Source organism: Dipodomys ordii, unplaced genomic scaffold (assembly GCF_000151885.1).
Source record: "Dipodomys ordii isolate 6190 unplaced genomic scaffold, Dord_2.0 Scaffold128, whole genome shotgun sequence".
Classification (NCBI taxonomy): Eukaryota; Metazoa; Chordata; class Mammalia; order Rodentia; family Heteromyidae; genus Dipodomys; species Dipodomys ordii.
Genome location: NW_012267344.1, coordinates 547,424 through 575,368, shown reverse-complemented (window position 1 = coordinate 575,368; position 27,945 = coordinate 547,424). Strand labels below are relative to the sequence as shown.

General features: G+C 43.0%; 1 protein-coding gene across 1 annotated transcript in view; it reads right to left on the bottom strand.

The window, feature by feature from the left end:
• The window catches only part of Topaz1 (testis and ovary specific PAZ domain containing 1), a 43,110-nt gene extending 15,214 nt beyond the window's left edge, over nucleotides 1-27,896 (bottom strand). The window contains exons 1-11 of the mRNA XM_013030210.1: nucleotides 27,734-27,896; nucleotides 24,089-26,540; nucleotides 18,965-19,026; nucleotides 17,374-17,498; nucleotides 15,400-15,464; nucleotides 13,035-13,153; nucleotides 9,726-9,811; nucleotides 8,157-8,282; nucleotides 6,180-6,243; nucleotides 3,374-3,525; nucleotides 2,708-2,800 (exon numbers count right to left, since the gene is read on the bottom strand). Of these exons, the coding sequence (XP_012885664.1) occupies nucleotides 2,708-2,800; nucleotides 3,374-3,525; nucleotides 6,180-6,243; nucleotides 8,157-8,282; nucleotides 9,726-9,811; nucleotides 13,035-13,153; nucleotides 15,400-15,464; nucleotides 17,374-17,498; nucleotides 18,965-19,026; nucleotides 24,089-26,540; nucleotides 27,734-27,896 (3,507 nt within the window). The remainder of the gene's footprint in view (nucleotides 1-2,707; nucleotides 2,801-3,373; nucleotides 3,526-6,179; nucleotides 6,244-8,156; nucleotides 8,283-9,725; nucleotides 9,812-13,034; nucleotides 13,154-15,399; nucleotides 15,465-17,373; nucleotides 17,499-18,964; nucleotides 19,027-24,088; nucleotides 26,541-27,733) is intronic.
• Between the last annotated feature and the right edge of the window lie 49 nt (nucleotides 27,897-27,945).

Genomic DNA, 27,945 nt, shown 5'->3' with positions numbered 1-27,945 from the left:
GGTTCAAAGTCAGTCTGGGTGGAAAAGTTCATGAGAGTCATTAGCCAGCAAAAAATGGGAAATGGAGCTGTAGTTCATATGTTAGGGTATCAGTCTTGAATACATTTAACCAAGTCAGAGCACCCTGAGTTGGAGCCCCATACCAGCACAAAACAACAAGAACAAGAAAGAAAACCAATACTTATAATACTTGTAAGTACTATATTATTATTATTATTATTTGGGTGTGTGTGTTTATTTATATGGGACCAAGGAATCAAACTCAGGGGCCTCATACATGCTAGGCAAGCACTTTACCACTAAGCCACGTTCCTTGCCCTATATTTTTTAAATAGTATTTTAAAAACAGTATTTCATACTATTTTTGTAAGAGTTGAAAAGCTATTATGTGAAATGATGAGGAGTGAAACATGTATAAAGTAGAATTAAAACAATAATAATATTTCAAGAGTATTTTCTTCAAATGTGAGATGCCCTTGTTTAAGAACTGAAGGAGGGGCTGGGAAGGTGGCTCAGTGATAGAGTGTTTGTCTGGCATGCATGAGGCCCTGGGTTCGAGTCCTCAGCACCACATAAGCAGATAAAGCAAGAAGTGGTGCTGTGGCTCAAGGGGTAGAGTGCTATCCTTGGGCTGAAGAGCTGAGGGACAGCGCCCAGGCCCAGAGTTCAGGCCCCATGACCGACAAAAAACAAAGATTTGAAAGAAAAAAAATGGAATAATTATTTTAATATAAAATTGAATTTTCTTTCCATTCTCAGTAATTTCAACCACTTCGTTACTTGTACCTCTTATCTGACATGCAGTGTTCAGATATCATCTCTGCTGGAAATTATTTTTTTATGCCAGTCCTGGGGCTTGAACCTTAGGGTTTGAGAGCTCTCCCTGAGCTTTTGTGCGCACGGGCTAGTGCTCCACCACTTTGAGCCAGAGCTCAGGGACAGCACCTAGGCCCCGAGTTCGAGATTGAGCCAGAGCTCAGGGACAGCACCCACACCCCGAGTTCAAGATACGAATTTCATGGATTTTCCTGCCTGGTCTGGCTTGAAACCTCCATCTTAAGATCTTAGCCTTTGAAGTAGCTAGGATTACAAGCATGAGCCACTAGTGCTGGGCTCTATTGTAAATTTCCTGAGAAATACCAACCTTGCAGCTTCCCTAGGCGTTAGCCAGGAAAACCTGCTGATTCTTTTTAAATTAATAACCTTGGTCATCAGCTGCCTACATAGAAAGGTTTGACTTTAACAAATGAATTCAGGGCTGGGAAGGTGGCTCAGTGGTAGAGTGCTTGCCTAGGATGCATGACGCCCTGGGTTCGATTCCTTAGCACCACATAAACAGAAAAAGCCAGAAGTGGTACTACGGCTCAAAAAAAAAAAAAAAGAATTCAAAGATTTCCCCTCTTAATTCATGAAGTCTTGTGTCTAAAGTTCTTCATTTCCCTCAGCTCAGATGGACAGAGCCAAGGGAGTATGTCAATGATTTTGTGTGTGTGTGTGGTGGTCTTGGGGCTTGAACTCAGGCCCTGGCCCTATCCCTGAGCTTCTTTTGCTCAAGGCCAGCACTCTACTACTTGAGCCACAGCACCACTCCCAGCTTTTCCCAAGCCATTTATTGGAGATAAGAGTCTCACTGCCCAGGCAGGCTTTAAACCAGTATCCTCAAATCTCTACCTCCAGAGTAGCTGGGATGATGGGCGTGAACATTCACTGGTTATTTTTGAGATAGGATCTTGATTCTCCCTCCCATATTTGGGGCACACCCCTGAGCTGCAATCCCCCGCCCCACACCCCCCTTAAATCTTCCCTTTGTAGCTGAGACAGCACTCCGGCCACCATGGCAACTTATCTGGCTGTGATGAAGTCTCATATACTTTTCTGCCCAGGCTGGCCTGGGACCATCCTGATCCTCCTCACCTGAGCTCCCCAAGCAGCTAGGATGATGGGCACATGCCACCACGACCAGCTATTGGTGCAGAAAGGGTCTGGCATGTATGTATACCAGGCTGGCCTCAAACTGAAATCCTCCTGACCTCAGCCTCCCAAGCCATTGGCACCTGTCTACTGCACCTGGCTAGCAGTCATATTGTGGTGTTCTGACTAGGTCTCCCATGTCACTCTGGGAATGAGGTGACACTGAAGAGGCTGGAATGTTCAGGGTGAGTGTTGAAATACTGAGCTGAGGAATGTTTGAAAATCAGTTGTTTCAGTCACTATTTTCTATATGTTTTGGTATAGATAAAATTGGCACATATAAAAATATGTTATCAGTATATAAAATGTATGTGGATATATAAGAATGTATATGTAATTACTCTGTATGTTGTGTGTATCTTTTGGAGAAGATATTTTTATAGTCTATTTCAGAAGAAAAAAAAGGATGTTTCTAAAAACAACATGAATAGTTGGGGCACCGGTGGCTCACACCTGTAATCCTATCTACTCAGGAAGCTGAGATCTGAGGATCACGGTTCAAAGCCAGCCTAGGCAAGAAAGTCTGTGGGACTCTTATCTCCAATGAACCACTCAGAAAACTGTGGCTCAAGTGGTAGAGTGCTTGCCTTGAGCTGAAGAGCTGAGGGACAGTGCCCAAGCCCAGAGTTCAAGCCCCATGATGAACAACAACAAAAAGAATAAAAAGGCAGATGAGGATTATGTGGAAATATTCATTTGTTTGCTTATTCTAAAGAATAAAAGAGACAAGTCATACCTTGCAGAAGATATCAATTAGAGCAGGCACCGCATTCCTTAATTTCAAAGTTGCCACATGCTCAAATATTTTTAGTATTATCTGTGGGGCAGGCTGATAAAACAAAAAAAAATGACATTGATTTTAAAGTTTTTCTTGCAGTATAAAATTTCTCAAGCTTGTTTATGCTGAAAACTACAAATGTTCACTAGGAAGTGTTTAATAGGTACAGAAATTAAACTGCTAGCTTCAAACAAATATAACAAAAAAGCCCCACCTCACTTAAAATATTAAAAAATGTTTTCTTGCTGGGTGCTAGTGGCTTACACCTATAATATTAGCTACTCAGGAGGCTGAGACCTGAGGACTGCATTTAAATCCAGCCTGGGCAGGAAAGTCCGTGAGACTCTTATCTCCAATAAACCACAAGAAAACTGGAAATGGCGCAGTGGCTCAAGTGGTAGAGCACTTGCCTTGAGCTGAAGAGCTCAGGGGCAGCGCCCAGGCCCAGAGTTCAAGCCCTACAACTGCCCCCCCCAAAACAAACAAAACCAGAAGTGGCTGCTGTAGCTTTAATGGTCGAGTGCTCCCCTTGAGCAAAAGAGAGCTCAGGGACCGTGCCCAGGCCCCAAGTTCAAGCCCCAGGACCAACCGGAAAAAAAACAAACAAGTTTTCTTGTCACTTACCGGTATTTTAACCATTATGCTGAGGTTCACTACCTGAAATACTTCTTTCAATAAACAATGCTTGAGTAAAGACATTAGAAGCTCATTTAAGACTTGTAAATCAAAGTATATACCCGGAGGAAAATTTCTGTAGAATTCCATAAATAAGTTTACTGCAAGTGAAAACACACAGTCATTGCAGCTACAGTATCCGTGTTTCCCAAATTACATGATTTTCCTATACTCAAAGAACGAGTATAAATTCACCTATTGAAAAGCTACCAGCAATATTGGAGCAGTATCAGCAGTATTTGATGAAAATTAAAGCAAAAGTCAAAATGGCAAACAGATGTGGGAAGTTAACTGAGCAAGCTCAACCGTTAGATTCATACTATTCACAAAAAGTAATAAAATAAAACCCACTGGGTATGGTGGCTCACGCCTGTCATCCTAGCTACTCAGGAGGCCGAGATGTGAGGATTGAGATTCAAAGCCAGTCTGGGCAGGACAGTCCCCATGAGACTCTTATCTCCAATGAACCATAGAAAACTAGAAGTGGAGCTATGGCTCAAAGTGATTAGAACACTAGCTGTGAGCAAAAGAGCTCAAAAAAAAATCAAAAATGCCAAATACTGGTATTTTTTCAGAGTGAGTCCTGGGGAGTCAACCTACCAGGAAGCCAGGGATGGGGGAGGGGGTGTGTGGGTATGTGGGGAGGCTTGTACGCAGCCTGGTCATGCATAAAGAGTCACACAATTTGGTGACAGGTGCAAGACTACTCTGACGCATGCTCATTTTTCTCTTTTTTTAACCCCTAAAACGGTTCAGTAAAAGTTACTTTGGGATTTATTTTTGCAGAGCTGAGGACCAGACTCAAGGGCTTGCATTTGCTCAAGTGCTCTTCCACCGAGCTAGATCCCCAGCCTCTTGGATTTACTCTTGTATTCATTATTTCTACTAAAAATACTTATCACGAGGCTGGATTACTTGCAAAAGTCAATCACGCATGACAAGGTTCAGGACCACAACTAACAAGTTCATGTGGCGCTTGGGATCATGGCGCATGCCTGAAATGCAGACACTTGGAAGAGAGAAATAGTGGGGCTGCAGTTCAAAGCCAGCAGGGCAAAGAGCTAGCAAGATCCTACTCAAAAGCAAGCCAGGTGAGATGGCGCGTGCCTGTAATCCCGCCCGTGTGGCAAACGCAGGTAGGACAGTCACTGCCCAAGGCTGCTTGTGCAAACTTGGCCCCAGGTCCTGTTTGCAAAGCAATAAAGCAGAAAGACAAGGGCCGTGGTACAAGTGGTAGAGTGCTTGTCTTAGCAAGTGGGAGGTCCTGAGTTCAAGCTCCATATTGAACCAATACTAATCATGTTAAAATGTGTCATTCTTAGCAACCTGAATACTGCTACATAATAATATTCAACTTGATTATACAGCTGTTTTATATACTACATTTTCCCCCCTTCGGTACATACAGATGAATTCTTGCTGCTGTTTCTTCTTTTCTTCACCATTTTTACATAGTTGCCTATTAAAAAGTCGATCAACTGACCCCATACAGAGAATGGCTGGCCACTGGTGGCTCACGCCTGTAAGCCTAGCTACTCAGCAGGCTGAGATCTGAGGATTGTGGTTCAATTCAAACCCAGGCAGAAAAAAAAGCCCATGAGATGTTTATCTCCATCTACCTCTTGAGCTATACCTCGAGTCTAGCTTTTTGCTAATTAATTTGAGATGGAGTCTTCTGGACTTTTCCACCCAGGCTGGCTTTGAACTGTGATCCTCAACAAATTTCACGCATGAGCCACCAGAGCCAAGCTATCTTCCTACAGATTAAAAGGTTAATTAATAATTATCTTTTTCTTTTTTCTGTTTTTTTTCTGGTTGTGGGCCTTGAACTCAGGGCCTGAGCACTATCCCTGAGCCTCTCTGTGCACAAGGCTATCACTCTACCACTTGGGCCACAGTGCCAATCCTGGTTTTTGAGTGATTAATTAGAGATAAGACACTCATGGGTACTTTTCTGCCTGGGCTGGCTTTGAATTGTGATCCATAGATCTCAGCCTCCTGAGTAGCTAGGATTACAGGCGTGAACCTGTACATATGAGATATGTAAATGAAATTTCAAACTCATGAAAATATTATTGTATAAGTGAGATATAGTGGTGGATAGATAGCAGTTTTTTAAGTTAAAACAGCATGCTTGCCGGGCACCGGTGGCTCGTGCCTGTAATCCTAGCTACTCAGGAGGCTGAGATCTGAGGATCACAGTTCAAAGCCAGCTTGGGCAGGAAAGTCCGTGAGACTCTTATCCCCAATAAACCACTAGGAAACCAGAAGTGGCACTGTGGCTCAAGCGGTAGAGCGCTTGCCTTGAGCTGAAGAGCGCAGGGACAGCGCCCAGAGTTCAAGCTCCACGACCAACAAAACAACAACAACAAACAAAAATACCCAGCATGCTTATATTTACTTTTTTTTTTTTTTTTTAGGTCCAGTTGTGGGGCCTGAACTCTGGGCCTGGGCGCTGTCCCTCAGCTCTTCAGCTCAAGGCTAGCGCTCTACCACAGCGCCACTTCCGGCTTTTTTCTTTTTGCTTATGGGGTGCTGAGGAATGGAACCCAGGGCCTCAAGCATGCAAGGCAAGCGCTCTACCACTGAGCCATCTTTCCAGCCCCATATTTACTCCTTTCTATGGCCAAGAAAGCCACTCTTAGGTAAGGTACTAGTTTCATATTTTAAAAGCACTGAATTAAGATTACACATCAGCACATTATGAAAACACTCATATTGATAAATTAGAAATAATTACTGAATTGTTTCATACCTGCACGTTGCAGCAAGCATATCTCATTGATGCTTATATATTTCTTAAACACATCCATGCAAACCTATGAAAATTATGAGAGTATTAAATCACCTTTTTTTCAGACTTTTTTTTTTGTCAGTTGTAGGGCTTGAACTCAGGGCCTGGGTGCTGTCCCTGAGCCTCTTTGCGCTCCAAGATAGCACTATACCACTTGAGCCACAGCACCACTTCCAGTTTCTAAGTGGCTAATTAGACTTAAGAGTCTGACAGAGACTTTTCTACCCAGGCTGGCTTTGAACCATGATTCTCAGATCTCAGCCTCTTGAGTAGCTAGTATCACAGGCATGCGCCACTAGTGCCTGGCCTCTTTCAGACTTTTAAACTGAGTTTAAGGCACTGGGATAAAGCAGTCAATATACAGCTAGATGAGCGATTTGAAATGTGTGTTGAATTCATTATAATTCTTCCTCTAGGTTGTTTAAAAAAAATTCACTCTTTTTCTCCCCATAAACCTCCCTCCCCAACCTGACTCAAGAGCCAATGTGCTCATTGTTCCTTTCTTTCTTTTTTTTTTTCTTCTGCTTATGTGGTGCTGAGGAATCGAACCCAGGGCCTCATGCATGCAAGGCAAGCACTCTACCACTGAGCCACCTCCCCAGCCCCTCATTGTTCCTTTCTTTTTTCACTCAAGACTAGCACTCTACCAACTGAGCCACACCGGTACTTCTGGCTTTTGGTAGTTGACTGGAGAAAAAAGTCTCATGGACTTTTCTGCCTGGGCTGGCTTCAAACCACAGTCCTTAGATCTCAGCTTCCTCAGTAGCTAGGATTACAGGAGTCAGACTTGGGTCACTTTTTCTAGTATCACCCAAATGCCCATCAAACAGCAATATTTAGTCACAAAATTTATTGTGATAAACTCACCTAAAGAAATACTATTATTACAGGGAGAAAACCAATAAACAATTACATTAAAAATGTACAGATGGGGGCTGGGAAGGTGGCTCAGTGGTAGAGAGCCTGCCTTGCATGCGTGAGGCCCTGGGTTTGATTCCCCAGCACCACATAAGCAAAAAGAAAAAAGCCAGAAGTGGCGCTGTGGCTCAAGTGGTAGAGTGCTGGCCTTGAGCTGAAGAGCTGAGGGACAGCGCCCAGGCCCAGAATTCAGGCCCATGACCGGAACCCCCCCCCCAAAAAAAAGTACAGGTATGTTGCTAAAATACTGAGTAAAAGTAAGCAAGCTGAGCATGGCGATTATAGGCAAGCACCTATAGTCTCAGCTACTCGGGAGGCTGAGACTGAGGATAACAATTTGGGTGACGTAGCAAGACACTTTTAATTTAAAATTAAAATTTAAGCCAAGTGCCTGTCATCCTAGCTACTCAGGAAGCTAAGATCTGAGGACTGAGGTCCAAAGCCAGCCTGGGTAGGAAAGTCCATGAGACTCTGATCTCCAATGAACCACCAGAAAACTGGAAGCGACGCTGTAGCTCAAGTGGTAGAGTTCTCGCCTTGAGCTGAAAAGCACAGGGACAGCGCCCAGGCCCAGAGTTCAAGCCCCATGACCAAAAATAAATAAGTAAAAGCAAGAATAGAGTCAGGCACCGGTGGCTCATGCCTATAATCTTAGCTACTCAGGCTAGGATTGGAGATCTGAGGATCATGGTTCAAAGCTAGCTGGAGCAGGAAAGTCCATAAGACTCTGATCTCCAATTAACTACTAGAAAATTGGAAGTGGAGCTGCAGTTCAAGTGGTAGAGTGCTAGCTTTGACCAAAAGACACTCAGGGGCAGCACCTAGGCCTTAAATTCCAGCCCCACGGCAGGCAAAATAGGGGGGAAAAAGCCAGGCACAAAAGCATACATATTTTACAATTCCATTTATATCAAGTACAAAACTGGGCAAAACTTACCTATGCTATCAGAAGAAAATCACAACACATGCGTGACTGAGACAGTCAGACAACTTACACTTCAAAGGCTCTGTCTGGCTTACCTTTTCATCCTCCTGTTCAGGAACATGAGCGAACTTACACTGTGATCGTTCACAACCACGCAAGGTGTTAAAATGAAATTTGCAGTATCTGTGGGGCATCATCAGCCCTAGGGGTTTCTGGAACACCTGGACAAGTAGAAAAACTCCCTCTGTTAATTGGAGAACATGGTCAAGTAAGAAAGCATTTGAAACACACACATACATATTTGAATATATACAGATATATATATACAATTAATATATATAATACAGATTAAATAATGTTATGAAAGCTTATATGCTCACCCTGTTTCTGCTTCTGACTCGACTTTAATGAAAATTTAATTTGATTATAATATACAATTCTCTTTAGCCTTTGTGATTAATGGGAAAAGGCATTACACATTGTGCAGCAAACTTTTCCATACACTGGTTTATTCTGCCAGCTGTCTTTTCAGCAGCAGAAATTATGCATCCTGTGCTTTCTCTTTTGGATGTTGTTTTCAACTCCTTAGGTTATTTGTGAATATCATTGCTTACTTTTTGCCTCCTTCCAATAATCCCCATTTAAAAACCTTTATGGCCCGGCACTGGTGGCTCCTGCCTGTAATCCTAGCTACTCAGGAGGCTGAGATCTGAGGATCGAGGTTCAAAGCCAGCCTGGGAAGGAAAGTCCATGAGACTCTTATCTCCAATAAACCACTAGAAAACCAGAAGTGGCACTGTGGCTCAAGTGGTAAAGCGCTAGCCTTGAGCTGAAGAGCGCAGGGACAGTGCCCAGGCCCAGAGTTCAAGCCCCACGACCGACAAAAAAAAAAAAAAAAAGAAGTCTGAAAGTAGTTAAAAAAAAAAAATATATAGGAAAGCCAGGCACTGGATCTCAGGCCTGTAATCCTATCTTCTCCCGAGGTGGAGATCTGAGGTTTCAATTTCAAAGCCAGCCTGGGCAGGAAAGTCTGTAAGACTCTTACCTCCAAGTAACTATCAGAAAACCGCAAGTGGAGCTGTGGCTCAAGGGATAGTGTCAGCCTTGAGCAGAAAAAGGGATAGTGCCTAGCTAGGTGCTGAGTGCAAGTCCCAGTGTCAACAAGCCCCAGTATCAACACACATACAAAACAGAGAAATATCCCCAGAGGAACCTAAAGTATGGGCTGTAAATTGACTCTACCATTTGAGCCACCCCCAGCCCTTTTGATTTTTTTTTTTTGTCGTTCTTGGGGCTTGAACTCTTGGCCTGGGTGCTGTCCCTCACCTCTTCAGCTCAAGGCTAGTGCTCTACCTCTTGAGCCACAGCGCCACTTCTGGTTTTCTGAGTGGTTTACTGGAGATGAGAGTCTCCCAGACTTTCCTGCCTGGGCTGGCTCTGAACCATGATCCTCAGATCTCAGCCTCCTGAGTAGCTAGGATTATAGGTGTGAGCCACCGATGCCCAGCTCATATTTTTTGTGTTTCTGAGACAGGTTCTCCTTAACTTCACCTGGGCTAGCTTCATACTCAAGATCCTCTTGCTTCTGCCTTCTGAGTGCATTGGATTACAGGCTCGGACCCCCTAGGCTCAGCTCAGATAATTTCCTGTGGGGGAGAACTTACCCCCATATTTTTTTCTCTCTTAAATATTTCACAAGCATCAGGACTCTGCAGCTGCGGGACAGGATGTCTTCCTGGAAATCTGAAATCTAGAAGAAGTGATTTAGAATGGCATTACATAGCAGTGTGTTCCTACTTACTTCCTTTCTAACAATCTGTTTTAAAGTTTCCCGTTGGAATATTCATATTCAGCTTACAGACTGTATTACCATGTGTGTTACTATGAAACACATAATGATTTACATCTTGGACACCTGGAATTTAAGCTCTGAGCTTAAATTTTTTAAGTTCACTCTAGGCTGCAAAAAACCTTCCAAAAAGTCTTACATAGTTGCTCTGAGCAATGCATTCAAATAAATCATCTCTAAGTTAGTCAAATACTGTAAATGATTTTTTTATTTTTGTGGTTCCAGTGCTGGGGCTTGAACTCTGTACCTGGGCACTGTCCCTGATCTTTTGTGCTCAAGGCTAGTGCTCTAAACTTGTTACCACTCTACTTTTGGCTTTAAGTACCAAAATAAATGTCTCACAGACTTCCTGCTCAGACTGGCTTTGAACTGTGATCCTTACATCTCAGCCTCCTGAGTAGCTGGGATTACAGGTGTGAATCACTGGTACCTGGTTTGTACACAAGCTTTCTTTTTTCTTTTTTGTTAGTCATGAGGCTTGAACTCTGGGCCTGGGCACTGTCCCTCAGCTCTTCAGCTCAAGGAGAGCACTCTACCACTTGGAGCTACAGAGCCACTTCCGGTTTTCTAGTGGTTTACTGGAGATAGGAGTCTCATGGTCTTTCCTGCCCGGGCTGGCTTTGAACTACGATCCTCCAATCTCAGCCTCCTGAGTAGCTAGGATTACAGGTGTCAGCCACCGTTGCCTGGCTATATACAAGCTTTCTAAAGAAGGAATACTGACAAATCCAGGTGCTACAGGCTCAACTGGTGCCCCTGAAAAATACCCCTATTGACCCTATTGTGACTGTATAAACAGGGCCTCTGGAAGTCTAAAAGTAGTTCTAGGGGTAGGGGCTCTTAAAGAACAGACACCTACCTAGAAAGCACAAAACCCTGAGTTCACATCTCAGTATTACCAAATACACACACTCATACATACATACACACACAGACACACAGATATACAAAAAACTGGCCCAGTGCTGGTGGCTCACACCTATCATTTAACCACTCAGGAGGCTGAGAACAGGAGGATTACAGTTCAAGGCCAGCCTGTGCAGGAGTTTACAGGACTTCTTTTCAACCCCTTTCTAGGCATGTGCTTGTCAAGTCTAAAAACACAAAACAAAAAACATCAACCCAACCCACTCCGTGCATACACAAAGTAAAGGGTACGTGAACACAGTAAAAGGATAGTTTCTGTGAACCATACGTGCTAAGCCAGCCAGAGCCTGGACTTCCAGCCTCCAGGGACAGGAGAAAAACAACTTTTCTTATTTAAGGTCTCCAGCCTGTGGTGTTTGCTGTCTAGCAACCTGAACTGATTAATGTAGACTAATTCAGCCAATCCATTTGAATCATTTCTCCTTAAATGTGACTTCGTTTTGAAAAAAGGAAACAACCAAGAACTAGGATATTCAAAATATTGTTTTCTAAAGATAACATGAAAAAATGCGTGTTAATTATTTTTTTTTATCCGCAGTAGTATCCAGATATTATCTACAGGCTAATATGCTGTTTCGTAGTCACTGGTCTCATGAGAACTCAAAGGCTTTTGGTCTTGAAGCCAAGGATCTCAACAGCCAGCAGTGAATCACAGAAGAAGCCAGGCACCAGAGGCTCAGGCCTGTAATCCCAGCTACTCAGGAGGCTAAGATCTGAAGATCAAGGCTCAAAGCCAGCCTGGGCAGCAAAGTCCACGAGACTCCTCTCTCCAATGGACCACTGGAAAATAGAAAGTGGCGCTGTGGCTCAAAGTGGCAGAGTGCTAGCCTTGAGCAAAAAGAGTTCAGGGACAGTGCCCAGGCCCTGAGTTCAAGCCCCATGACTAACAAAGAAAAAAAGGTAGGTGGATGATATATGAAATGGTTACAATTAAAGCATAAATTAATGCTAAAGCATTAGGATTATATATATTAAAAAACTTCTCAACACAAAATTTTTTTTGTTAGTCCTGGGGCTTGAACTCAGGGCCTGGCCACTGTCCCTGAGCTTTTTTTGCTCAAGGCTAGCGCTCTACCACTTGAGCCACAGTGCCACCTCCAAATTTTTCTGTGTATGTGATACTGAGGAATCAAACTCAGGGCTTCATGCATGCTAGCAAGCACTCTACCACTAAAGTACATTCCCAGACCCTCAATACAAATCTTTTTTTTTGTTGTTGTTATTGTTGTGTTTTTTATTTGCCAGTCCCTGGGGCTTGAACTAAGGCCTGGGCACTGTCCTTGGGCCTCTCTGTACTTAAGACAAGTGCTCTACCACTTGAGACCCAGCGCCACTTCCAGCTTTTTCTGTTTATGTGGTGCTGAGGAATCAAACCCAGGTCCTCATGCATGCAAGGCAAGCGCTCTACCACTAAGCCACATTCCTAGCTCTCAACACAAATCTTAAACTCACAGATAAACCCAATTAAAACAGAACGATTTTAGGTAATTCCTGTAATATCACTGTCACATAAATAGTTATTCCAGAAACTATACCTTTAATAGTACTAAGGTACACAAGTCTTCTAGTTTTATATATACATATATATCTATATCTATATTTCATACTGATTTTTTTGTCTTTATTATTTTTCCAATACTGAGGCTTGAACTCAGGGCCTGGGCACTGTCTTGTAGCTTTTACTGCTCAAGACTAATGTTCTTACCACTTACGCCACACCTCTACTTATAGCTTTTTGCTAGAGATAAAAGTCTCTGGCTGGTTTCAAACTGTGATCCTCAAAGCTCAGCTTCCTGAGGAGCTAGGATGACAGGTAAGAGCCACTGGTGCCCAACTTATCTTTATTGTTTATTATTTTTCTGAAAACATCTCCTGTACAGTTTCTGTAATAGTAAAAGCCAACAGCGTTTCCAAAGAAGGCAAGCGTTAGTGGGGCACTGGGGGTTCACACCACCAATTTCGGCTGATACTCAGGAGGCTGAGATCTGAGGATCGCAGTTTAAAGTCAGCCTGGGAAGGAAAATCCATGAGACTCTTATCTCCAATGAACCACCAGAAAACCAAAAGTGGTGCTGTGGCTGAAAGTGGTAGAGCATTAGCCTTGAGCAAAAAGAGCTCAGGGACAATGCTCAGGCCCTGAGTTCAAGCCCCACCACCGAGAAAAGGGAGGGGGGGGAGAAAAAAAGGCAAGCATTACCATTCATCCAGAGCTTTGGAACTTTATCCTCCTTATGCCCACTGTGAGTCAGAGGCCTGGGGCCCAGGAGTGCTAATTGACCTTCAGCCATCACCATCTCTGCATTTCCAGAATCTTTGCTTTATGACCAGAAAACACCAACAACAAAAACAAACAAAAAAAAGAGTTTAAATGTTTGAGAATATTATTCTGAAGTATTTTAAAAATAGAAACTGAAATAGTTTACCTTTAAAGATACTGAAGTCTCTGGCTGCTGGTGGCTCATGCCTGTCATCCTAGCTACTCAGGAGGCTGAGATCTGAGGATCGAGGTTTGAAGCCAGCACCGGCAGAAAAAGTCCCCATGAGACTTTTTATCTCCAATTAATTGCTCAAAAACCAGAAGTGGGGCTGTGGCTCAAAGTAGTAGAGTGCTAGCCTTGAGCAAAAAAAGAGCTCCGGGACAGAGCCCAGGCCTCCAGTTCAAGCCTCACTACCAACAAAATAAATAAATAAAAATAAAGCCGGGTGCTGGTGGCTCATGTCTCTAATCCTAGCTACTCAGGAGGCTCTGATCTGAGGATCATTATTCAAAGCCAGCCTGAGCAGGAAAGTCTGTAAGACTCTTAGCTCCAACAAACCACCAGAAACTGAAAGTGGCGCTGTGGTCCAAGTGGTAGAGCGCTCACCTTGAGCAGAAGAGCTCCAGGCCCAGAGTTCAAGCTCTACGACTGACGACAAAAATAAAAAAAAAATAAATACTTGTCATATTTGACACATCTAATACTCGGTAGATGCCATCTGGCATAGTATACCATATACTTTATGATACTGCCCTATTTTTAACAGAACATTCCTGTCTTTTGAATAGAAGACCAACGTTTATGAAGTAGTTGGTTGGGGTAGAGACAAGAATGGGGAGATAGGGTTAAAATGACAGCAATCTTAGCAGTAGGGAGGCAGGGTTAAGTTGCAGGACAGTGTAGGCTACAGGGAAAGACCTTGTCTTAAAAAAAAAAACAAACAAACCCAGAAACAAAATACTAGAGCAAAAATGTAAGTGGAGTCTTGCTATGTTGTCCAGCTTGGCTTTGATCTCCAAGCTCCCTTCCTCAACTTCCTGAGTAGCTGAGAGTACGGATGAAAACCACTCACCATGCCCAAGTTCAAAATGTTTGTGATCATCCAGACAAAAGGTTCCACGAGGAACCAGAAAAGGCTATTTGAATTATTCTACGGATGGCGAAATTCCCGAAATCATTCCTAAGTTTTATTTACTTTTAATTTTGGTGCCAGTACTGAGACTTGAACTCAGAGCCTAGGCGCTGTCTGTTAGCTTTTTTGCTCAAGACTGGTGCTCTACCACTTGAGCCGTACCTTCACTTCTGGTTTGTTGCTGGATAATGGGAAATAAGAATGCCTTGGACATTTCTGCTTGGGCTGGCTTTGAACCTTGATCATCAGAACTATTTCCAGAATAGCTGGTTTATTTTTGTCAGTCATGGGGCTTGAACTCTGGGCCTGGGCACTGTCCCTGAGCTCTTTTTGTTCAAGGCTAGTGCTCTACCACTTTGAGCCACAGCACTACTTGGAGCTAAGAGTCTCATGAACTTTCCTGCCTCAACTGATTTCAAACTATGATCCACAGATCTCAGCCTCCTAAGTAGATTGGATTACAGGCATGAGACACCAGGGTCCAGCTTCTTTTAAGTTGTGAATTGCATGCTCTTCTTACTCTTTCCTATTCCATCCTGCGTGGCAGGTGAATTACCCTATTTAGTATCCATTTGGCATAAAGTTGGCCACTCAGCGGCCACTTCTGGTATTAGATCATCTGTCCTGGTTTTATTCAAGCATCTATTACAAAACGGCCTGACTGGCAGCACAATGTTTACAAATCTCACTTCCCTTACATCACCCCAAGCAGTGTGAGAACAATCCAGTTACTCCTCATTCACATACCTTTTCCTGCAGTATCCTGTTGTGTTCTATTATTACTTTTTGGCTATTCATCTCTTACTATGCCTAAGTTAATTGTGAATGAGATCTTACTGTAGATATGCATGCATAGGAGGAAGTATACTATAGAGAGAGGTTGGTACTATGTGTAGTCTCAGACATCCACTGCAGGTTTTAGAATGTTGTGTCCTGTGGATAAAAAGGGACTGCTGTATAAATTAAGTCTCAAGATGACTTTATAGGATAACCCTACACATTCTACGGATAGCTTTCTCTGAAGAATGGCACTGAAAATATTGTTGCTAGGTGCTGGTGGCTCATGCCTGTCAGCTACTCAGGAAGCTGAGATCTGAGGATCATGATTCCAAGACAGCTCAGGCAGGAAAGTCCGTGAGACTCAACTCCAATAAACAAGAACTGTTACAGACCTTTTGAAAACTTCATAATCAGTTTCTTTTTCTTCATTAATAGTTGCCTTCTCTGAAACTCTACACTGTGAAGAGAGTACAGTTAAGTAAGTAGAAGTGAATGTCTCTGTATCACACTTTAAACTATGAGGTCAACCTTATTTATTAGAATGTTGCCAGATTATGGCCAACTCTTAAAAATAACTCTAATCTATATAAATTTAAATAATGACTAATGACTTAAAATAATTTCATGGCTGAAGACAAAAAGCAATGTAAACTCACACACACCCCAGCTTTGATATATTTTACATGAGTTATTTATTATAAGCAATTAAACTTATTTCTTTTTATTCAGAAAAGGAATCGAGTAATTTTTACTTATTTATTTTTTTGGTTGGTCATGGGGCTTGAACTCTGGGCCTGGGCACTGTATCTCAGCACTTCAGCTCAAGGCTAGCACTAGCACTTGAGCCACAATGCCATTTCCAGTTTCCTGGTGGTTAATTGGAGATAAGAATCTCATGGACTTTCCTGCCCAGTATGGCTTTGAACCAGGATCCTCAGATCTCAGCCTCCTGAGTAGCTAGGATTACAGGCATGAGCCATGGGCGCCAGCTATTTTTATTTTATTTTTTTGGTGGGTTGTGGGGCTTGAACTCTGGGCCTGAGTGCTGTCCCTCAGCTCTTCGGCTCAAGGCTAGCGCTCTACCACTTGAGCCACAGCGCCACTTCCTATTTTTATTTTTAGAGTGGCATGAACACCATAAAATTAACTCTTATTAGGCAACATGTTTTTAAGCATAGTTATATAAAATATGTATAGAAATATTAAATAAAAAATATAAAATGAAAACTAAAAGTCATCTGCAAAAGCAGCAAGCGAGACAAAAGTTTAAAAACCTCATCAACTCGTGAGTCTGGGGAGAAAATGGCATCTCACCAATGTAGTTGGAAGTATAAATGAAATCAATCTCTATAAAGGGCAATTTGACAATTCTAGGAATTAATCCAAAGATTTTTGCACATATGCAAAATGCCTTATGCTCAGGGACATATGTAATACAGCAATATTTAAATAGCAAAAAAAGTTACAACAAACCAAATGTCCATCTATAGTGGAACTTACTAAACAAAGTTTATATTATCATAGCTATTTATACAACTATACAAACATGACATCATTATAGACAATGAAAAGAAAAAAATTCATCATATAGTAGATTTAAAAAAATGGTCGCTCACGCCTGTCATCCTAGCTACATAGGAGGCTGAGATCTGAGGATCGCAGTTCAAAGCCAGCCCAGGCAGGAAACACTGTTAGACTCTTATCTCCCATAAACCACTCAGAAAATCGGAAGTGGCGCTATGGCTCAAGTGGTAGAGCGCTTGCCTTGAGCTGAAGAGCTGAGGGACAGTGCCCAGGCCCAGAGTTCAAACCCCACAACCTACCAAAAAAAAAAAAAAGAGAGAGAGAGAGAGATGCAAACATTTTGAACTGGGTGGAGATAAAAAGAGAAAGGGGCAAGTGAACCAGTTCTAAGCTCCAACTTTTGTTTTGAAGACAGTATAATCATGATGTCTACATTCCAACTTTTTTTTAATGAAGGCAATAAAATGAGGTCAAATTCAAAATAAAACAAAAAAAAACCCCGTGGAACTGCAGGCAAGATCAAATAATATTCAATATTTCATGTTTCATGAGGCAGAGAAAAATGCCTAACATTTTCCTTAGGAAGACTTACAGAGTAATTAGCATGAATTTCAGGATGCCGAGTGGCTGAAGATATAATCACAGGGTACATCCTGTTTCTCCCAGATTAGGGAAACTCTGGGTTTATGCAAAATGTCAAGAGACACATCCCCTGGCCAGAGCAATAGGATTGTTTTATGCAATAATAAGTAGGTATGTTTGCCACCTGACAGCAGTGTGTAGCTGAATTCCTGTTACTTTTTAAGACTTAAGAAATAAGAGTGCAGAAGATCTCCTAGTACCTTTTCATCCATGTCTGACCCTTTTATTTGTTCACTGAGGTCTCCCAATTTGTCATTCTTAACAGCCTCGCGAGTTACTTCAATGGAAACATCTGCACCTTTGGCATCACATTTTATCTCATTTGCTGAAAAGACATAATATTCAACTAGAGCATCTTTACGCAAAGTAAGCAAGTTATTCAGAGACTCTTCTAAAAGGTGACTTTGCAGGCTCTGCCAAGCCTTACTACCAAAATAATGCTGCTACATGGTATGAAAAGAATTGATAACCAGGTGCCAGTGGCTCACGTCTGTCATCCTAGCTACTCAGGAGAGCTTAGATATGAGGATCACAGTTCAAAGCCAGCCCAGGCAGGAAAGACTGTGAGACTCTTGCCTTCAATTAAGTTCTAGGACTGGATGACACACACACACACACTCGATAGTAGATATTTAAGAATCTTATGTGTAGTTTATATGTATAAAGTCAGTTGGGGGTCTTGAACTCAGGGCCTGGGCACTGTCCCAGAGCCCTTTGGGCTCAAGGCTAGCACTCTACCACTTTGAGCCTGGCTCCATTTTCAGTTTTCTGGTGGTTCACTGGAGATAAGAGTCTCACCGCCTTTCCTACAAAGGCTGGATTTGAACTGTGTTCTTCAGATCTCAGCCTCCTGAGTAGCTAGGATTACAGGTGTGAGCCACTAGTGCCTGGCATTAAAAATATTTTTAAAGCTTGAAAGTTAAAGCAAAACTAATGTTCACATTGTTAAAATTCTATAAAGACTTACATATTTTATGCTTATGATTTGTTGTTATATTTTTTTTTTGTCGGTCGTGGGGCTTGAACTCTGGGCCTGGGCACTGTCCCTCAGCTCTTCAGCTCAAGTTGAGTGCTCTACCACTTGAGCTACAGGGCCACTTCCGGTTTTCTGGTGGTTTATTGGAGATAGGAGTTCTCCTGCCGGGGCTGGCTTTGAACCTCGATCCTCAGATCTCAGCCTCCTGAGTAGCTAGGATTACAGGCGTGAGCCACCAGCCCGGCTTATTATAATTTTTTTAATGCCAGCCTTGGGGTTTGAATTCTGGGTCAGGATGTTGTCTCTGAGCTTTTTTGCTCAAGGCTAACTCTGAAGCCAGAACTCCACTTTTAGCTTTTTTGGGTATTTAATTGATGATAAGAATCTCACAGACTTTCCTGCCCAAGATGGCTGTGAATCATGATCCTCAGATTTCAGCCTCTTGAGTAGCTAGGATGACAGGCACGGGCCACCAATGGCTGGCTATTATACATTTTTCATGACTCAGAATTGAAAATGTGATCAATTTGAAGCACATTTCAATTTCAAGATTGTAAAAATTGCTGAGGTCATTTACCTATCTTCTTTAGATTAAAGCATACAAAGTTATGTATTAAACAAATGGAAAAAGCTCTCAAACATCAAATCTGTGAAAATGGACAAACAGCAAATGTGGTGAATAGAGTCAACTGTCAATGTGCACATGGACTTTAAAAGACAAGCTTCATATTCTCTAATGAGTTCATCTTTATTAGGCTAGAATGGAAATATATAGATATTTCATTACTGCTAGTTCTGAAAATGTCCAATTTTACCTTTTGACAAAGCAACACAGGTCTCTGACTTCATCAATCCAGGGTCCAATACAGGAAGCTCTCTATCAGGAAGCAAACACAGCTCAAACATTGTAACAGTCTCTGAAAACAATCTACTTCTCTTTAAATCCTGTTCAACACTAGCTTTGTGTGTGTGCTGGTCCTGGGGCTTGACCTCTGGGCCTGGGCACTATCTCTCAGATCTTCAGCTCAAGGTGAGCACTCTACCACTTGAGCCACAGCTCCACTTCTGGTTTTCTGATGGTTCACTGGAGATGAGAGTCTTTCCTGCCTGGGCTGGCTTTGAACTGTGATCCTTAGATCTCAGCCTCCTGAGTAGCTAGGATGACAGCTGTGAGCCACTGGTGCCTGGCTTAAAAACAAACAAACAAACAACAACAACAAATAACTCTGGGCCTATGTGCTGTCCCTGAGCTTCTTTTGCTCAAGGCTAGCACTCTACCACTTGAGCCGTAGCACCACTTCTGGCTTTTTCTGTGATTCATTGGAGGTAAGAGTCTCATGGGCTTTCCTACCTGGGCGGGCCTCGAATCACAATCCTCAGATCTCAGCCTCCTGAGTAGCTAGAATGACAGGCGTAAGCCACCAGTGCCTGGCTTCCAACACTAGCTTTTGAGGTTAATGACATCCTCATTTCCTCCAGGACGGGGTTAATATTCTGGGACCCAGTGTCTAGCTCCTCTGTAGATCTCACACTTGGTTTTTAACCTAGTCCCTGGGGTCAGGGAGTCCTGCCATTCCAAATAAGTTCCCTTGAAAGGATGTGACATGTCGTACCAAGCATTTCAACAAGTTGTAAAGCATTACACCAACAAGAGTGTTCCAACTTCTGCTTTCAGATGTGTGTGTGTGCCTCACTGGCAAAGTCAAAGGAAGGCAGACTGGAACAGTTTGTGTTTACTTTTTTGTTGGTTTGCTGGTTATTGTGTGGTCTCATAAGACAGACTATAATCTGAAAGTCAAGGTAGCTGGGCGCCAGTGGCTCATGCCTTAAACCCTAGCTACTCAGGAGGCTGAGATCTGAGGATCACGGTTCAAAGCCAACCTGGGCAAAAAAGTCCATGAGACTCATCTCCAGTGAACCACTCAGAAAACCAGAAGTGGCACTGTGGCTCAAGTGGTAGAGTGCTAGCCTGGAGCACAAAAAGGCTCAGGGACAGTGCCAGGCCCTGAGTTCAAGCCCCAAACCACACACACACACACACACACAAAAAGCTAAGGTAACAGAGGTCAGAGTTAGACCAACCTGCATTCAGATACTCTTCTATTACTTACTCTGTCAATTGGGACAAATAGGACTTCTTTGTTTAGTCGTAACTATAAAATGAAAATGATTACCAACCATTCCATTTTTGCTAACTTAGCAATTTTAGCTACACAGGAATCTGAGATCTAAGGATTGTGGTTCAAAGCCAGCCCGGGAAAGAAAGTCTGTGAGACTCTTATTTCCAATCAACTAGCATAAAGCTGGAAGTGGAGCTATGGCTCAAGTGGTAGAGCGCCAACCCCGAGTTCAAATGCTAAGTAAAGCACAGCACTCAGGTCCTGAGTTCAAGTCCCAGTATTAGCACATGTAGTATGTGTTCTCTGTATTGCAAAGGAGACTTTTTGTGTGTGCGTGCAACTCCTGAGGCTTGAACTTAGGAACACTGGAACGCTGTCTCTGACCATTTTTTTTGCTCAAGGCTAATGCTCTACCACTTGAGCCACACCTCTATGTGTGACTCTGTGGTGGTTAACTAGAGTTAAGAATCTCATGGACTTCCTGCCCTTGATGGCTTCAAACTACAATACTCAGATCTCAGCCTCCTGAGTAGGCAGAAACCTTAAAAAAAAAAACTCCTTCAATAATGTCTTTTCCTTTTGGGGGGAAAAAATTCAAGGCTTCCTACTTAGTAGGCAGGTGCTTGACCACGTGAGCCGTACTCTCAGCTTCAATAGATTACTTTATGGTTTGATAGGAAGTGTCTGACAAAAGGCTCAGGTTTTGAAGACTTGGTCCTCAGCTGGTAGAGCCAATCACTGAGAAGTGGTTAGCGCATGAGAGCTCTGATCTAATTCATGAATGGATCCACTGATGAATTCGTAACCAGATGTCATGATGGAGAGGGGGTGGGAAATGAGGAAGTGAGCCTGGCTGGAGTAAAGTAGGTCACTTGAGGTGTATCCTTGCCCCAGGCCTCCTTCCAGTTTCTCTCTCTGCTTTCTGGCTGCGCAGAGGTGAGCAGCCTCCACTATCACAAGCAGATGTCACCTTAGTTTGCCTTGCCTCTGGCTCCATGTAGTAGAGCCTGCTGATGTCAGAATGAAACCTCTCCAATTGTGCATCAAAAGAAGTCCTTCTTCCTTTAATCAACAGTTTCTCCAAGGTATCCATTGCAGAGATTAAAACAGTAACAACAACAAAACAAAACCAGGCTAAAACAAGCTCTCACAGCTTCCCTTTGGTATGCTAAAACTCCTTTCAATTACCCTTTGATTTAATCCTCACAACCTTGGGGGAAGCACTTTCTCTGCTCACAGATAAGGTTAAATAATTTGCCTAAAATGTTTATTTGGCAAGCTGAACAACCATGGCTGATTCCTGTAATCCTACCTACACAGGGGGCAGAGATCTGAGGATTGCAGGTCAGTGCCAGCCCAGGCAGGAAAGTGGGCAAGACTCTTATCTCCAATGAACCACCAGAAAACTGAAGTAGAACTGTAGCTCGAAAGTGGTAGAGCTCTATGGGTGAAAGAGCTCAGGGACAGTGCCCAGGCCCCAAATTCAAGCTGTACAACCAATTTCAAACAAAGTTTATGTGGCTCTTCAGTTGTAATGAGAACATTCCAAAACCTAGGTTCAAACAATACTGATAAAGCACTAAACTACTAGATTTATCATTAAAATAAACTCAGATCCACTCTAGTACTGAAGTTTTGGCCTTGGAAAAAAATGACTAAATTCTCTTTTTTCCTATCTGTACTATGGGCACATTTACCTACCTCAGTTGAAAATGTAGTTTTTAACCTTTCCATTTGGGACACAGAAACATTTATCTGAGGAAGAGCCCTAAGTTTCTGAAGCATAAATTTAAGTCCTGTACCACTGAATCTTAGTGGGAAGTTTTCTTTTTATTTCTTTTGAACTGTTCATAAGATATTTCAGAAATTATTATAATGTAGAAATAAAAATAAGAGCTTGAAGAATTGCAAAAGTTGAACAATACATGCTATTAAATGAATTTCATACCAACCAGAATAGATGAAATTCCTAAGCAAGAAAATTCCTACTTTGCTCCATTAAAGTTATGTTAGGCAAAGTAGCCCTATAAGGGGAGGATAAAATGATCATTTAAAACAATCACCTTCATTGGGCGCTGTTGGCTCACACCTGTAATCCTAACTACTCAAGAGGCATCTGGGGATCACAGTTCAAACCCAACCCGGGCAGGAAAATCCATGATACTCTTTATCTCCAATTATCCATCAAAATAAAGTCAGAAGTAGAGCTATGGCTCAAGTGGTAGAGCACTAGCCTTGAGCAAAAAAGCTTACAGACAGCACCAAAGCTCTGAGTTCAAGTCCCAGGACTAGCAAAACAATAATAGAAAAATAAAATTCTTTAAAAAATCACCTTAAAAAACATGAGAACTTTCATGCTGTTTTCCAGTGAAAATTAACTTTCGATTCTACTTTTAAGTCTAAATTGTAAAAATGTCCAAAGGGAAAGTAAAGTAAATGTCTAAGACTTCTCTTTCCCCTGAAAAGTGATTTTTTTTGCCAGTCTTGGGGATTGAACTTAGGATCTGGGCACTGTCCCTGAGCTTTTTTGTTCAAGGCTAGCGCTCTACCACTTGAACCACAGCACCACTTCTGGCTTTTTCTGTGTATGTGGTACTGAGGAATCGAACCCAAGGCTTCATGCATGTTGTACATGCACTCTACCACTAGGCTACATTCCCAGCCTAAGTGAATTTTTTTTTTTAATGCAACATGCAAACAATAGAAAATGAGTTAAAGCCAGGCACTGGTGGCTCACGCCTGACATCCTAGCTACTCAAGAGGCTCAGATCTGAGGATCGCGATTCAAAGCCAGCCTAGGCAGAAAAGTCTGTGAGATTCATATCTCCAATGAACCATCAGAAAATTGGAATTTGGAGCTGTGGCTCAAAGTGGTAGAGTGCTATCCCTGAGCAAAAGAGCTGAGAGGCAGCACCCCGGCCCTGAGTTCAAGCCCGACAGATGACAAAAAGGGTTAAAATACACAGCAATAATATTTATAACTTGGCTAAAAGTTTATCTGCATATTTATAATAATGAACCTATGAAGCAAACCCAACCGACATTTGAAAGAAGCAGTCTCTAATTTAAAAAGCAGTTCTAGGGCTGGGAAATGTGGCTTGGTGGTAGAGTGCTTGCCTAGCATGCATGAAGCCCTGGGTTTGATTCCTTAGTACCATGTAAGCAGAAAAAGCCAGAAGTCAGGCTGTGGCTCAAGTGGTAGAGAGCTAGCCTTGAGTAAAAGAAGCTCAGGAATAGTGCCCAGGCCCTGAGTTCAAGCTATTCCACAAATCACTTGGGTTCTGAAGGCTATTTTTTGTTGTTACACACACACACACATATATATATATATATATTTATGTATATATACACACGTATATGTATGTGTATATGTATATATCCCTTTGTCTCTTAAGTTTTGAGCATATTTCTGGTGTCAGCAGTATGTTTACTATATAAATACACGTAATAAATAACTAGATTAAAAATGAAAGAGCTCCAGTAATAGCTGGATCAACAAGTGATTTATTTTGTCAGTCAGGGGACTTGAACTCTGGGCCTGGGCGCTGTCCCTCAGCTCTTATGCTCAAGGCTAATGCTCTATCTCTTGAGCCACAGCACCAGTGCACCAGTTCTGGTTTTCTAGTGGTTTACTGGAGATAAAGAGTCTCACAAACTTATCTGTCCAGACTGGCTTTGAACCGAGATCCTCAGATCTCAGCCTCCTGAGTAGCTAATATTACAGGTGTGAGCCACCAACACCCAGCTTAAGTGATTTTTAACTTAAGGTTATAGTGATTTTGAAACCCCAACAATCATCTGTCCAAAAGACATGCGTACCTCAGTTCACTTGGTTTTCTCTCTGGAAGTTCCACGTGCTTGGAATCTGATTGTTGTTCTTCAGCAACTTTGGGTTCCTGGCTTACTTTGGGGGCCTCTGAAGCAAATGAGAGGTCCCCTTCATTGGAGACTCCAAAGAGGTCTGGGTCATCTTGAATGACATCAATTAAGAGGACATCGTCTTCATATGCTTTCAAAATGTCTGGAAATCCCACTTTGTCTGAAATGTTTTTAGTCGTTTTCCTACCACTAACTTTAGTGGCTATTGGCTCGAAGGTCACTTGTTTCTTAGAGCAGAATGAACTAGCTTCTCTACACCCAGGATCGCATGTAAAGGTATTCTTTTCAATGGTGAGAGAAACAGGTTCCTTAGGAGGAACAATATTGCCTGCTTCAGAGATGTGCTTGGGTGGTTTATGATTATCACCTTTCTTTGGAAAGCTTGGAGGAATACTACAAGAATTCTTATTGTAGAGCAAGTTTGAACAAGCTGGCCCTGGAGCCCCGCTTGTTTGTGTGTTCAAAGGTGTTAAAGTTGCTGTGGAGATGTTTTCTTTATTCCTATTCTGTCTTGTCTCCGTTCCAGACAGATTGTCCAGCAGTTCCAGGGGACTGTAAGCCTCTCTCTCTGATGTCTTGGCATTGACTTCTTTGCTTTTGCCTCTCTTATTCTTCAGTAAAGGAATTTTAAAATTGGTCAGCCGTCCGGTGTTTAATATTTTCACCAGGTCCGGAATTACAAGTGTTTGCTTAGCAATGGAGGCTTTTCGATGAAAACTTTTGCTGGTAGAATGACTGGCTTCCTGGCCCTCCTGGAAGGTGCCAGTCACAGTAGGTTTCGTTAAATTTCCCCTCTCCTTTTTCTTATTTCCTGTGGAGCTTTGAGTCCCGGTAGGTAACTGAGGATCTTCAGTTGTACTAGAAACCACCTCTGACCCATTTCTGCCACTTGGTTCCTCCGACTTGATCTTTTTATCATCGATCCCAGGGTCCTTGGTAACTTCCAGGGCAGGTTCTTCCGCTGAAACCGCTGGAACCCAAGCCAGGCAATCTAAAGGAGAATCTGATTTTTCTTTACTTGGGGGCTCTGTGTTGTTTTCTGTTGAGGAACTTTCTAACAATGATGGGGAGTCAGTGAACGGAGTTTGGCTTGTATAATGTTTAAGGAAATCACCTTGCCTACTACTCTTCACAAACCCAGGAAAGGAATAATCTGAAGAGTCTGGGAAGGAAGCTGTTTTCCAACAGTAGGCAGATGTTCTAGCACAAGAATAACAAGGCCAAATTCTTTTGCCAGCCATCGGGATGGTTCGTTGGCAGCTTGTCTTTGATTCTTCGGTTTCGCCTCTCTTATCTTCCCAGGAAGGTCTCTTTTCGGTACGATGGTGATGGGTAGGTAATTTCACCAGAGAGCTGGTCCCTGATTTGAAATACACGTCTGGCTCCATTTTTTTACTTCCTGAGGCATCTGAAGTATGTTTGTTTTCTTCTTTTAAAGAAAGGGGTTCAAGGGTTCCCTGAAATACAGCAGTTACGTGAGGTCTGGGACTTCTGGGTTTTTTTTCTCCCGGTTCTGGGAGACTGAGTAAATGACCTCCTTGAGAATGCGTGTTATGGTTTATCTTCTTCACAACTCTGCAAGAACTCTTTTTCCATTCTGTGGTGGGCTCTGTGTCTTTCCTCTCCATAGTGAGATTTTCTTGTGATATCAACTGAGACTTGTTACACATCTTAGAGACATTCATGTCAAGAACTGTTTGTTCTTTTTCACATAACTTCATCTTTTTCTTGGGTCTTTTCCCAACATTGTTCTCCTCTATTGCATGTTTAGTTTTTTCACTTTGAAGGCAGGAAAGTAAGCCATTATTTTTCCCTTGGTACAAATCACTTTCTTCAAGCAGTAATTTATTTACCCCTGTCAGATTCTCTGCAATTTGTGAGAGCTTAAGAATACTATCTGTGTCGTTCTTTTCTGTAAGACTCCTAAGATTTTCTTTCTTTAACTTGGAGGGATTTTTTGCTACATGTACATATCCACCATCAGATTTATATGCAAGGTCATTTTCATTATGACGGGGGAAACTATTGGAATCATGTAGCTTTAAAATGGAACTACTTTCTATTCCCGGCGACAAGCTGTTACAAGAATATTTTGCAGTACTCATGTACAGATCATCTTGGAGTCCAACCTTCATATTTTGTGTGGACTCGTTTTCAGTTATTGTGAAAGGTGGGTTTTCTAAACTTTTACTTTTTTTTATTCGAATTTTTCTTTTAATACCTTCTATCAAACCATCCCTAGCCACAGGCTCAAAGATAGTCATACCTTCTAATTCACTGCACTCCACTGTTTGTGAAGATTCGGAACTGGTTAATGGTTCTTTTTTGACCAGGTCTACTCCTGGCTGTGGATCATCGCTTGAGGTTTCAGTAACTTTTGCTTTTCCCTTGGCTGAATCAAACAACAAAACAGACCAGAAATTATTTTATTTTGGGGGAGGAAAACAACAACAATAACAAATCGTTTTAAAATTTAGAAGAAAAAAATTATGAAGACATCTATTTTTATTTCCCTTAGTAGTTATTTAGCTATTTTTGAAGTGAAAGAAGACATCATTTGCATTAAGGAACCCCATATAAACCTACATAAATTCTTAAAAAAAAAAAGCTGAAAAACCCTTATAACCACTACTATTTCACATTAGTTTAAATGGATTAGTAGGAATTACTTAGGTAGTAAAAAAAGGAAAAGAAAAAATGGAGAGGAGGGAAGAAGGGAGCCAGAAAGGGGGGGGGGGGGTTGATAAGTGAGCAGTGAGAGAGAGGGAGCAAAAAGGGGGAGGGAGAGGAGAGATGAGGGGGAGAGGAGAAAGGGTAGGGAGGGGTACAAGGGGAAGGAGAGGGGAAGAAAGGGGGAAGAGATGAGGGAGGGAGAAGAAGGGAGAGGGGGAGAGAGGAACGAGGGGATGGGAAGTGTGGAGGAAGGAAGAATTGAGAAGCAAAGGGGGGAAGAAAGGGAAAAGGATGGCAAATAGGGAGAGGAGAGAGGGAAGGGGAGACAGGGGGAGGGGGAGGGAGGGGTTGGGGTGTCTGGCTTGCAAGTCAGAGATCCTCCTGCCTCAGCTTCTCAAGCGCCAAGGGTCCCAGGAGTGTTCTACCATACCCGATCACCCCTAAATGGGTGAGTAGCTTTTATTTTATTTTTTTCTTTCGTCAGTCGTGGGGCTTGAACCCTGGGTGGGCCTGGGCCCTGAGCCCTTCAGCTCAAGGCCAGCGCTCTACCACTTGAAGCCACTTTCCCGGTTTTCTGAGTGGTTCATTGGAGATCAAAGAGTCTCACAGGCCTTTTCTTCCTCCCCCCCCCAGCCCCCACCAAGGGGCTGACCTTTGAACCAAGATCCATAGATCTCAGCCTCCAGAGAAGCTGGAATGACAGGCGTGAGCCCTAGGGGCGCAGGCAGGGTAGCTCCTGATACACCCAAGCCCTCCCACCCTGCCTCTCCTCATCAAGCAGGCCCATTGGATTCATCCAGGCACCCTCGGGGGTGGGGGAGATCGAGGGGGAGGAAGCAAAGGGAGGGGGGGGGTGTGCAGGGAGGTTTGGAGGCCAGCCCCCCTCCACGCCCCCCCCCCTTCCATCCTTACCGTGCCTCCCAGGCTCGGCCTCCCTGGCCGCTTCCACGCCTCCCGGGCCCGACAGGATCCCCACGGGTTCCCCGGGTCCCTCGGCTCTTCTTCGGGGGGGCCCCTCACCGGGCTGGCGGTGGTCACCATCCACCTGGTCTCCCGCACAGGTCCAGGCCCCCATCCGCCTCTTGGCTCGGCCCCACTCGTGTGCCCGGGCCTCGGGGCTGGGG